At 40.1% G+C, this 13,043-nt stretch overlaps 1 protein-coding gene across 6 annotated transcripts in view; it reads right to left on the bottom strand.

Moving 5' to 3' along the window:
- Positions 1-5,808, bottom strand: part of psip1a (PC4 and SFRS1 interacting protein 1a) — an 18,496-nt gene extending 12,688 nt beyond the window's left edge. Inside the window, exons 1-12 of one of the 6 annotated variants that reach the window (XM_032534220.1) lie at positions 5,717-5,808; positions 5,155-5,240; positions 4,867-4,943; positions 4,379-4,517; positions 3,958-4,047; positions 3,491-3,604; positions 2,146-2,205; positions 2,002-2,062; positions 1,219-1,315; positions 792-972; positions 609-688; positions 248-303 (exon numbers count right to left, since the gene is read on the bottom strand). In XM_032534220.1, coding sequence (XP_032390111.1) covers positions 248-303; positions 609-688; positions 792-972; positions 1,219-1,315; positions 2,002-2,062; positions 2,146-2,205; positions 3,491-3,604; positions 3,958-4,047; positions 4,379-4,517; positions 4,867-4,943; positions 5,155-5,226 — 1,027 coding nt within the window. In that variant the 5' untranslated portion in view covers positions 5,227-5,240; positions 5,717-5,808. Of the gene's footprint in view, positions 1-247; positions 304-608; positions 689-791; positions 973-1,218; positions 1,316-2,001; positions 2,063-2,145; positions 2,206-3,490; positions 3,605-3,957; positions 4,048-4,378; positions 4,518-4,866; positions 4,944-5,154; positions 5,246-5,635; positions 5,656-5,716 lie in introns of those variants that run through there. The other 5 variants (XM_032534204.1, XM_032534212.1, XM_032534227.1 and 2 more) reach the window with 5 other exon arrangements.
- Between the last annotated feature and the right edge of the window lie 7,235 nt (positions 5,809-13,043).

The raw sequence follows: 13,043 nt of genomic DNA, 5'->3' as shown, positions 1-13,043 counted from the left end.
ATGAGATTTAAGATAAATAATCTTCTGTAATGTAAATATAATGACTAAGTGGGCAAAGGCAAAAATAATAGAAGAGCTAGAACAGTCTTGTAACACAGAAAATGACATCACTTTACTGTAAGGCAGCCTTTAAAACCAGAAAAAGAAAACACTTAAGCAATTTACAATATTACGATTTCCAAAATCTAAGATATAAAATGATATTGACATATTGCCCAGCCCTAATTCGAACTACAGTACTGCTCACCCTTTTTCTTGATTCCTGTCCTCTCCTCGTTTTTCTTCCCATCATCTTTGTTCTGCCTGCAAGACAGAACAACCACACCATGTAAGACATCTATCAATTCCTCTCCTAATGGTACCGTTTACATCTTAAAAAGTGTCAAAGTGAGTAGCTGATATATTAATTAACATTTAGTATTATTCCCTTTCAGTCAAGATATTCCTGGAGTTAAAATGCCTTTAATGTAACATTCTCTGGCAATTCATTCTCAAATATTAGCATTTCCCTTCATGTACTTGTAATTTAAATACTTTTGGATTGTTGGCTGTTGGTCAGACCACAATTTAGGCTCTGGTAACTTCTGATGGGCTTAATATGTGCGTACTCTCTCAATTCATCTGCTTTCCGTCGCCGTACATCTTTATCCATTTCTGAGTTTTGGTGTTTCTTTCTGCCTTTGTTTTTCTGAGAAGAAAAAGAAAAATCAAAATCATGTGCATGAAAGCATTATGAGGACTGTTCACACAAATGTATAATAAGGAGGTATCATGTTGGCCCTGACACCTGCCTCTTCATCGTCAGAGCCTGACGAGCTGTCGTCCTTCTTCTTTTTCTTCTTCTTTGCTTCCGGCTCCATCCCCTCGGCTTCCTTTCCTTTGCTGTCCTCCTTCTTTCTCTTCTCCTCCTCTCCACTCTTAGACTTGTCCTCTTGTGCCCGCTTTCTCTTTCTCTCAAACTCAGCATTGTCCCTAAATTTGAGGTAAATGGTCTGTTAAGAGGCTAAGGGTTGGGGGTCAACTCTCTATAGTTCCACATGGATCTAACCTGCGATCATAATTAAAGAATATTAGCATTGTTTCTTTATTGCAGGAACAGATTATTCAGAGTGTGATACAGGTGCATGTGGTGTACAAGAAACACAGACTTGTGGGATAACTTTGCATTGTGTGTGTGTGTGCGCGCGTGTGTTGTTTGTTCATTTCCATGTAGTTTACATTTCACTTCCTGAGCCTTGTTGGTCCTGCTGTTGCTGGAGCAAAAGTAATTTTTCAGTTTTGGGCTTCCTGCCTCTTCGTTTAGGCCCCTCTGCACCTGGTCACACAGACACATACATCATAAAGCTTATGCTAAATGAGAGCTGAGTGCTAAGAATTTGTACTTGAAAATAAAGTATTGATACAGTGCCAATACCCTACAATGCCATAGTGAAATATGTTTGTCACTGTTATAAATGTATTATTTGTAACTTTTGTACATGCATACAGTACTAGGTGCGGGAATCACTAGACGCCTCATGATATCACCATACCATATTACCATATTATTGTGATTTTAAACATATGGCAATATACTGCAATTTATTACTTTTTTCCAACTTCAAATTTTTCCCAATTTCAAATAATGTACCCAAAAAGAAAACTTTGTCATCTTTTTTTATCTGAGTGGATACATTTGTTATCAAAATTGGATTGTCAAGCAGAAAATCAAACATTAAAGATCAATACTTGACATCTTTGTATCAATACGGTATTGCAACGGAAAATATCCCAATACTATGCTGTATTGACCCCCCCACCCCTATACAGTACCAGTCAAAAGTTTGCGTGTCCAGACTTTTGACCGGTATTGTATATCTATCTCCTGTTTATCTGTACCTGTCATTCTATATAACATGTGTTTTGAATGAGCTGAAACCTTCTAAGATTATGTATCTTCTTAACAGCACAAAGCAATTAAACTGCATTATGAGTACCAACATCACAGGGAACACCGCTCACCCGAGGGACTAACAGGACTAGCGGGGGCATCGTTTTTGTCAGTCTCCTGCTCAGCATCACTCTGGAAAAAAGAAAACATACCATCTTATTAAATACTTCCAAGTTCCAAGCATTTATTTATACATAGATTGTATACTCACTCACCTTTTTCTTTCTTCCTCTCTTGGGTTTCGGAACATCTGCAGAGTCTCTCTGTGTCGAGCCCTAAAATGCGACACCTGTTAATTTTATTTCAGTGGACATTCCTGACTTTTAACGGTCTTTGCAGTTCTCTTTAGTATAATTGCAACATTTCCTTTTACCCTCTGCGTAAAAGGTGCTGTAAGCGATGTCACACGTGTTTTAGGCTACATTTGATGTTTTCACATACAGCATACATCTCCTCACTATCCTCAAGCTGCCTGTCCCCAGAACAGTGTGTCAAAAAAACACATGGTCTCTGGAGACAGCCCAGGGTCTACAAACAGCAACAAAAACAAACTGCGCCCACCTGCACCACGAAGACACAAACAGTGTTCCAGCGTTGCAGCCAGTAACCGACAAGAAGGATTTGGGAGTGGGGTTAATGCGCAGATGCACAGAAGGGAGGGGGAGGGGACGGGAAGAGGAGGAGGGAGGGGGAAGCTAGTTTTGATTTGTTTGAAAATACTTTGAACGTCAACAAGAAGTAAAGTCACCCAACATCGCTTAGAGCACCTTTAACAAGAACAAGTTAAATTGAATCTATTTATGGATCAATATCACCCTCTAGTGTGTAACTGTGATACAACACACTGAAGTATTAAATGTGCCAGGGTTTTATTAACAGTAGCTCTGTCCAAATTCCAAACATACTAATTGTACATAGTATATACTAATATTTAGGCAAAAAGTAAGTATACAGTGTTTGAAGTTAGTATACAAGAAATCAGCATACTTAACTGTTACACAAAAAGAATGTTAAAATATATATATATATATATAAAAAAAAAAAATCCATCTCATCCTGAGCAAAAAAGATTAACAACTCACCTTTCTCCGAACCACACAGAAAGCCATGCAAAAATAAAATGTAATCAAAAAAATGCAAACAGTTGTTTTGTGAATATGTGGACAGAGAAAGGCTGGAAATGAAAAGAAATGACACAAGCTGTCAGGGTGGTCTCAGAGAGGTAAAACAGAGAAGAATAAAACAATTTTTTTTGTTATTGTCACACAGAGTTTATGTTGCATATATATATATAAAATTTAAGTGGCAACACAGGGACTGTTTTTTTTTTCAAATAATCAGAAATCACCTCACTGGCATTAACACAGAAGACCCAGACCACGCGCCCTAATCAAAACACTAAGCACCAATGCAAGAAGTTTGTGGCCGCTGACAAGAACTCTGAGTCAAACAGAAACAAACCACCAGTTGAAAAACCACCAAGTGTCACATGCTTTCCCGTGGGGAGGGGGTGAGGCGACCTGCGCCGTTTAATAGGAAGCCAGCATGCAAAGTACGTACATCCTGGTTCTGAGGACCCTGCTCAGAGATCTGAGACCCTTCCTCCTCCTCCTCCTCCTCCTCCTCCTCCAACTCCTCATTCACATTTTCCTGCTCAGCCTCATTTCCTGGAACCTGAATGCACCCAAGAAACAGCAGAGGACGCAGTGTGGTGGGGTAAACGAGTCTTGAAAGGGAGAAAAGTTAGCGACCATCCTTCTGTTCCACACACTACTCTTAGCGTACAAGCCTTTCACTCTATTAATACAAAATGACACTATTAATTCAGTAAGCTATGGCATGCATTGATATGCAATTCAGTATGAAGCAGACACAAACTAGAGAACAGTCAGAGGAAAAAGAACAAAAGAAGAAAGAAGCTGACAACACAGGAACAAAACCAGTCATGTAGCATGTTAATGCAGTGAAGCGACTTTGTATATAGTGTATGTACCGCTGAACGACAAATTTGAAGAGCAAAAACTTACTTTGGGTTGTATCCCCTTGTCATCTGCTTCCTCTTCTCCCTCTGGGCTGCAGTCCGAATCTTTTTCGGTGAAAGATTCAGGGGCAACTGGCTTTAAAATAAATATATTAAATAAAACAAATGAGCTAAAACACAACAACTAGGAAGCTCCGAACCAGCTATTTTTGTTTACCCCAACTTCTCTCAGACGGCTAAAAACTAAGAAAAATATAAAAAACACTTTGGTGGCCAACACATTGTTGGTTTAGATAACCAGGGGAAACATCTGGGTTACAAAATGAGGATAAAATTAAACACAAACAAGTTCAAAATTAAACTGTCAATCAGGATCTGAGGTACAATCAATTTAAGCCAAAGGCCAAAGTCTGGAGGATTGACACTGAAAAATGTCTTTGGCAGAGACAGAGAGGAGGAAGATGTACCTTGGGTGCAGTGAGCTCAACTTTTGGGTTGTTCTCAATCTCCCACAATCCTTCATTGAAGCCTTTCCTTTTGTTCGGTTTGGCATATTTCTCTTTGTTGGGCTGATACGGAAAGATATCCTTTGGGCCAAGAAATGCGCTGTTTGAAAGAAGATGATCCAGAATGTCTCTTTAATACTATCTGAATTATTAAAAATGTAGTGCGTGTTAACTAAGAGATGGAGCAGCAGCACACAAAGACTCCAGGTAACTCTATTCAGCCACTCATCAAATATGTATGTATTTAAAGAAACACCTTTTTTCTATACCAGTTTCACCAGATCATATAGGCCAAACAATACATTGAAGTATGCCTTCATTTCCTCTAATGCTTTCTATTGTTCTGGCCTCTAATACTAAGCGAAACATGACATGCTTCTTCATCTAAGTAAAAGTGTAAGACAATCAAATAAAAAGGAAATAAAGATCATTAACAGTTGGTTACTAACGTTTCATGGGTGCCAAAAAAGAAGATGGGTAACTTGATATTGGATGGCTTCACAGCACCGTCTGGGACTTCATCAATCTGGTCAGAAAATTAGAAAATAATTATATTTACTACACCAAAATCCACATTCGAAAGCAAACTGAAGCTTAAAACTTCTCTGGTGTGTGCTTAGTTACTGTTAGTGGGCTGGATGTAGGTTTGGTGAATGGTTGTTTGCACATGCACTTTAATGTGACGCACATTGAGTTTTATTTGTAATAAAATATTCTATATTTGCCATACTACTTACTCTTGCAGGCCAGTGTGGATAGCCCTTCATCTTGGCAAAGATCAGATCACCAGGTTTCCAATCGCGAGTCATGCTGAACGTATTGCCTGGATAAAAGAAGGAAAAAAATTATATGAATACACACCTTAAAATATTTGCTAGTCAACTCACTTAATCTTATATTGAGGTGCATCTACTCAGGCATGTAAAACGTGTACACATCTATTCTGTGCCCCTCCCTCTAACCACCACCAACATCCTCTTGAGTCCGTAGTCATTCAAACATGACAGTCATGTTAAGTCTCACAGAAATAGTTCTGTATCACACACATACACCGAATATGCTCAAGCTAATATCACTGACACTTGGCGATCCCTTAAAGCTATGTTAACAAGCGTGAATGAAATGTAGCGAACGTTAAGCAGAATGCCTTGTCAACAAACTAGCACGCTAGCTAGCTTGTAACTGTTAATGCTACCGAAACTACAAAATACCCATCACTGACCTCTAGTTTAAGCAGACGTATATAAGAAATATATGTTTACTATTTCAGTAAAGTGTTGTTACAGTACAAATTCTTACTAGAAAACACAACGCTCCTTTTCCCCAGTCTGTCTGATGCACGTTTTCCGCTCCCGCGCAGGACGTCGAGACAGACTGTACCATTAAATGGCAAGACGGGGTGAATCTATTTTATTTAATCGTCGTTACCTGTGTTATTTATTTTTAAGGAGGACAACCACACGCCTTAAGGTACTTTGTTACAATGCTCAATGCTTGTGAAGTTATATTCTGAGTCACAATTACGCCAAATGAAATTTTACGCGTGCGAGTATTTGTGAAAGTAACCGTGATGAGCAACTCGACACTGCCAAGATCGTACATGTATTTGAGTTGACTGACGTCTTAGAAAAAAGTGGGCGTCAACTTCCAAGCATTCGCTGTCGCACCAACATTCACAAATAGAAACAGCCACAAAAAACGAATTAAAAGTAAAAAAATAAAATGAAATAGATAAAGCCACCCTAAACGTAGTTGTCTACTTGAGGCTAACCTACAAGGACTTTCATTTTCTTTTAGTGATGTGTCCAATTTCGGATGTTCTCGGTATCTGAAAATAGGATCAGAGTGGGAGCTCTGCAGCTGTCCCCTTCTGCTGCTTGGTACTGATGCTGCGGCTGCAGGGTCCAGCCTCAAAAACAATATGTAGGTTTGTTCCTGGCCCACAGCTAGGGCTGTCTAGATTTATTTTCACAAAGAACATGGTTCACATCCCTGTCAAAGAAAATTGATTTTCCTTGATCACTTTTGTTCCACTTTAATCTCCAATCCTTAATCACAAAACTAAATTAAATATGTAATCCACGTATGAGTGTGTTAGTAATTAACATACACTTTCTGTAAAACGGATTAACACATTTCTGGACAAACTAGGGGCACCTTTGGACTCCATTTGGTTGGTATTAAGTGACCTCTAGTGGCCTAACACATGAATTGTAGCAAAAGTGGTGGATTGGTGTTCAGCTTTTGGTGTTATTTGCTCCATAAAGTAACGAGCATAAGAATTAGAATAGGAGGCCCATGTTATGCTTTGCCATTGATATGGAATTTAATGTGAATGCTCATTAAAACAACTTTCAACTTATTTAACTGTATTTTACTCCAGTGCATCTGACAAACTACCAGTAACTACCAGTTTATCCTGTAATGTATCCGTAGCGTCTTTCCACAGCTAATTTAGTCTAAACACTGTGTTCACTGTTCAAACTCATATTACGACATATGCCCTATTATTGTTCTAACAAAATAATTTTAAACTCTAGTTAGTCCTATAAAGCCCAAATTATTTCCTAATCTCTGTCTGGCTAGCCTGTTATGCTCTCTAATATACATGTCAGCCATTTTGCATGGAGTAAAAGATCATTTACTCTAATAAAATGTCTGAAATGTGTATTAGATATTATTGGATATAGTGTATTGGATGCCAAATTGATATCTTTAAATGTCTTGTTTACCCAACAATATTAAATGTACAGTCACATTAATACAGAAAAGCTGAAAGCTCTCACATATAAGTAGCTGGAACTGGAATGTTGACATTTTTGCTTAATTTCTTTGTTTTCTTCGTTGATGATTCATTTTTGTAAACTATTGTTTCAGTTCTAATTCCAATTTTTAGTTTTTCTATTTAGGTTAAAAAAAACTTAAAGGGAAATAGAAGGGATAACCAAGAGTTTAAATAAATCTTTACATATAAGTCAGCCACAGGCCTCTGGAGTGCTTTATATTAATAAAAGACTGCAGATGGTGAAAGTACATGAAGGTGACCTCAACATTTGTGGCCACACAGATACACAAGCAAGCCTACATAAATCCAAGTCGGCTCTGTGTGTGTGTGTGTGTGCTAAAAAATTAAAGATGCTGATAATTGAAGGACAGGCTCATCAGCCACAGGGACCCGGAGAGGGGGATAAGGGAGAAGAGGAGGCCAGGATGGGCCAGAGGCGAGTGGATGAGACAAAAGGAGACGAGAGGAGGAACCCAGGTCCGTGCCCAGGAATAATTCACCCAAGCTACCAGGCCCCCTGCCCAACTTGCGAGGTGAGAGACCTTAGTGTTGGACCCCAGCCAGCTTAGTGGGGTTCCTGCTCAGACACAAGGCTGTAAGAGAGGCCAGGGATGAAGCTATAGAGAGATGACAGTGTGTGTGTGTGTGTGTGGATATGAATGTGAGTGTGTATCCTTCACCCTGGCAGACGAGGTGTTGGCATAACATCCCAACCCACTCTGTCTCCGAGGGCCACACGGTCCTGTTATCCTTTCTCACTCATTTGTTAACTTGCCGCTCTTCTTTGCGGCGTCCTCTCTCACATGCTGAGAGAAGCTACTTTATATATGACCAGTGCCATTCAAAATCCCCTCCCCACACTTTAGTGCTGCCCTCTGGCAAATCATGGAAATGGGACAACCCAGAAAGGGTAATAATTGGCCTTATATGTTCTACAATATTTAGAAATGATGTATAGAACTGCCGCATGGACAGATGCTGTAGCAGCAGCTTGACTGACACAGGGAGGTGAGCTCTGTCATGGAGACACCTGGTGGTTCATGAACTGTTCAATAAACAATAAAAACAATGAAAACTATATTTTGTAAATTCTGTAAAAAAAAAAATGTTTAGGATTATATTTAATGGTTAATGGTTAGGACAGCTAGACATAAAAGGGGAAGACATACAGGAAATTGTCACAGGTTGGACCCGAACATGGACGTTCTGTGTCGAGGACGACACCACTATATACAGTGTGTGCGCCTGCTCAACCAACTGATCTGACCCTGCCACTCAATTCTATTAATGTAACAATCAGATTTACATTAATAAAATAAGTGTGAAATATCACTTTAAAAACTAAAATAATGCATAATAATAATAATGAAAGTTCGGTTTTGGGCAAGATGCATAGTAAAATAAAATATACTGTATCAAGTATAAGAGAGTATTCAGACTTAGAGGCACATCAAATGCTATTTTACCTAAGTAGACACAATGTGAGCCCGTCATACTAAAGGACATGACAAAGATGAATTAAAATTAAAACATAAATATCCCTATACAGTATGCTGCTAAGAAACAACCTATACATCCAGATTAATTTAATCTATATAGCCTACAAATTAACCTCAAAAGGCTTACTACATCTTCTTTCCTTAAACCTTTTTTGAATAAGGAAAAACTCCCCCAAAAACTCTTTAACAAAAAAAAGAAGAGACCTCACCCTAAGTAACCCCTCTGCCATTATTCCGTCTAATTGTCGATACTGATGAAAATGTATAAAGATTTTTCTGCATCAAACTTTGTGCAAAATCATTGATTTTGGGTTTTTACACTTTCTCGTGTGGCATCATCTGAAGGGCACCTTCCCTGGATTTGAATGAGCGATGGTGTCCTTGAGCATGTGTGCGTTTTTCTGTGTGTGTCATACACATGGATTGGCATCTTTCCCCTTACTGCTGGCAACCCTTCAGCATGTTAGGGGAATGGACGGGGGTGCCACTGGAGAATGATAAAGTAGTCGCAAGACAGGTCAGTACATTCATTAGCACCATTGCAATATTTGTTTATAAATGCTGCTTCATTTGGCAAGGACTTTGGCAAAGTAGAATCTAATGCAGGCCTACTTCTGCATAGTTGTTCAGAGAACATCCTCTAAAAGTATTTCCTTTTGGCATTATTATGATGATTGAAAAACAAAATTGTAATTTAGGCATGTGAAAAACAATTAGAAGTCTGCATGTTTGTTAATGTAGACTGGCGCTGAGGGCTCTGATTCATTAAGAGTGCGGATGGGAGAAGGTACAGTTTGTGGGATTGCTAAAGGAGGCGTCCACTGTAGTATCTAATGACTTGTACATTTAAATCAAGTTCTGTTCCAATTAAACACTGTTGATTTACCAATACGAAGGGTTAACATTACATTTTAGTGGGGAGTTGGAGTAAACTTTGAAAGGGACGTTTATGTGGAAAAGTGATGCGTTGGATGAGACTTTAGATTTTGCCATGTAACAAATCTAAACGTTATCTAACATGTGACCTAAACAAATCCCATATAAAGTACGTTTGAAGTACTGAAAGACAGAGTGTCAATTTTTTTGGGTTAGGTCACTCTCTGAGCTTCTGCAGAGTTTGTAAATTGACGCTAAATCTTTGATATAATAAACTCTATAATCAAGAAACAGTGTCAAGCGGCTTCCTTATCGACCCATCATCCAGCATTGCTGTTCGGATACCACACCATGAGCTTCAAACTATCAAAGAGCTCAGATAGAGCGGAAGGGAGCAAAGGAGGAAGATAGAAAGAGTCAGGCCCTCGGGCAGCAGGTGAGTGTGTGAAGGCAGGGGATGACAGATGCTTCTGTCAGCGTTCCAACAGTCGCCGCTTTGTGGGAGCAGCGCAGATGCCTCCTCCCCCCTCTCCCTCCATGCCTTCCCTCCTTCTCATCCCTCCTCTCCCTCCATCCCTCCCTCTCGACAGGCTCTGATGTGGGGATAACAAGACAAGAGCAGTCCTCTCAGCAGTAAAGTGACCACACTGGCACGGTGCGACAGGTGGACAAGGGAGAGAGTGAGGTGATGGAGAGGTCCAGGTCTGGGCCCAAGGCTCGAGGAGGTCTCTGCGGTGGTGGGGGCGGGGTTATAAATGTGGGGGTCAGTGCGCCAGGACAGGGGAAGGGCTCTCTCTCTGAGCTGTGGGAACCAGCTGAGACATGGGGGCCATGGCAGTCCTGCCTGTGAGGAAAGCAGATGTTTTCACTCGGGGGTGTGCCAAGTTTGCAGAGCAACCTTCAGCTGCTTGGAGGTCAGGTCTTTAATAAGGGGGCTGAGCGTGGGACATTTCGGAGGCAAATGCTTCAACTTTGATACAACAACATATTAATTATGACAGTAGACCATAGGGCAGAGGGTTGTAGCGGAACATCCCACCCCACTGGTTTGAAGCCTCCATCAGGCTGACATTAGCCAAGACTGGCTGGCAGATTTACTGCTGGCCCAGCACTAGCCCTCTTACTCAACCAGACCTCACTGATGCAGAGGCAGCAGTTTGGATTGGTTTAAAACAACTGAGGTGATATCCAGGAGTAACCATTTCCTTGGATTAAAAATCTAAAGGTTTGCGTTTAAGGTCCATTAAAGTTGCTCTAATCAATATTTGCATTGCATTAGGGGATCAAATGACGATGTACAATGTAAATGAGGTTACTAGTTGTATCACCCGACTGCATTTCCCCTCAGCTACACTACAGACTGTACAAAAGAAGTGGACATCAGGGACATGCACAGCTACAGGCTAATGTTGCCCTGATTGGCTGAGCTACCCCTCTGGAGAAAAAAACCTATATACCGGTAAACTTTGTCTTTATTTTTTGAATTTACTTTTGTTGATGTTGTGGCAGTCCATCATTAAAACATGTGAAGTATGTTTTCTGACAGAAATAAAATGTGGTGCATACATGAAATATAGGCTATTGGATTATATGCATGTTTAAGAGTTTTTAAGGGGCAGAAGAAGGAAAAGACCAATTTTGATTATCTGACAGACCAGCCAAGGACACTATGCCACACCATGACAGCGACTTGTCAATCCCAAGGTAGTAAGCCTTAAAGCACACCCTGCTTTATTGCCCATTCTACTCTACACAGGACAGTAATCTCAAAATCAACATCATGCTATAATGAAGAAGGCTTAAAACTAGACTTGAAAAGAAAAATCAAGTGAGAAACAGGACAATTTTCTCAGAAACCTCTACAGATTTGGAGTCCTTTTTGGAGCCAGTTGAGTTACAGTACCCCCTGTTGGTCAAAATATTTTTTGCTAAAGCCACTGCATGCACCAAATGGGAACAGACAAAGTTAGCGACTCTAGCTAGTGAACATTGTGATGCATTTAGCGGCTAAAAAGCCAAATGTTTGCAAGAGACCAAAAACTTGATAATAAATTATAATGTTGCTCCATAACTGCAGGATGTGTACATAAGCATCAATTAACTAACATGATCACAGAACCACTTTCTGAGGAAAAAAAAAATATGTCAACATTGCATTTACAGCTTGTTATGTTGCCCCTAGTTTTGCTCACTACACCTTTCTTGTTTTGGTTTACTAGTCTGTGTGTTTCATTTGCAATGGCTTTCAACAAACCTTCCATATAAATTGTGGGAACCTGTTCCAGCAAACAAGCTCACACAAGCCAACTGTAGGATACCTGCCCTGCATGAAATGGCAGAGAGCCAAATAAATCTGTTGAAGGAAGTCAAACATCCAAAAGCCAGAGTGACCCAGATATATTTTTCTCAGGAGCAAAAAAGTGAGTGAATATTGGGCGGATACTCGACGTGGTGAGAAAGAGGACTCAAGTGGAGGCTGTTGATCTGTAAGAAATTAAGAAACTGCTGTCACATCACCAAATACCACTTAACTGTGTTTCTGTGTTGCCATTACTCAGCTTACTAACTTATTTTATCTTCATTTACTGTATTCTAAGTGTGTTGATAAAGGGCATTTAAAAAAAAAAGCTGTGAGCTTGCATGAAATAGGACAATTAGTTTCATCATGGAGCTGTAATGATTACAAAAAAGTGATCCTCAGACTTTATCACTTCCCAGCCCGATGAGTTAAGAAGGGAGTTTCACCTCATCCCAACCTTTGCATTGATTTTCAAGAGAGTGGGAGATCTGGGGATTACTTTGGAGAGCAGCAATGAAGACCTAGCTTATTGGGTCTTTTTTGTATTTGGCAAATGGACTTGACAAAGATGGAGGAGACAAAATCTAGGGCTTACAGCTGCGGCACCCAATTGGGGGAACTTGAAAGCAGCGCTGGGATGGGAAGCTGGGAGAGTGGGTACCTCATTTAGGAGTAGTGAATTTGGACAGGGGGCATGGGGAAATGCTTAACGTAAACCACAGAGGCCCAACAATCGTCAGGAATTGAGACGTTTTAAAGCTTTAACGGGGGACTGTGATCAAAGCGGCAGCGGATCCTCACTTGAGTGTGAAGCGGAACTGGAGGGAACTGAGGGGATTGTGGGGGATCATGGCAGGTTGAAAACGTAAAATCAGCACATTAGCTTTATAAGGGCGTCAGAATATAGGATGATCAGGGGATCATTGGACCCATGGGGAACCAAAGAGAATCCAGTATGTACCAAGCTGAGCGGAGGAAAAATGAGGCCACTGCTGACAGAAAAGCCTTGCTTATCAAAGATGCAGTTAGAGTGGGAATAATGTTGCTCAATTCCCATAGAAAATAACTTCATACACAGGCTTGGCTTGAAAACAGCAACATTATCTTAAAGTATATAGATCTAATGCCATTGTGTACTTTACTTCTGAGTCATATTACAAATGTTTT

Source organism: Etheostoma spectabile, chromosome 2 (genome assembly GCF_008692095.1).
Source record: "Etheostoma spectabile isolate EspeVRDwgs_2016 chromosome 2, UIUC_Espe_1.0, whole genome shotgun sequence".
NCBI lineage: Eukaryota > Metazoa > Chordata > Actinopteri > Perciformes > Percidae > Etheostoma > Etheostoma spectabile.
The sequence above is the reverse complement of the archived record's forward strand: the minus strand, read 5'-3'. Positions and strand labels throughout refer to the sequence as shown.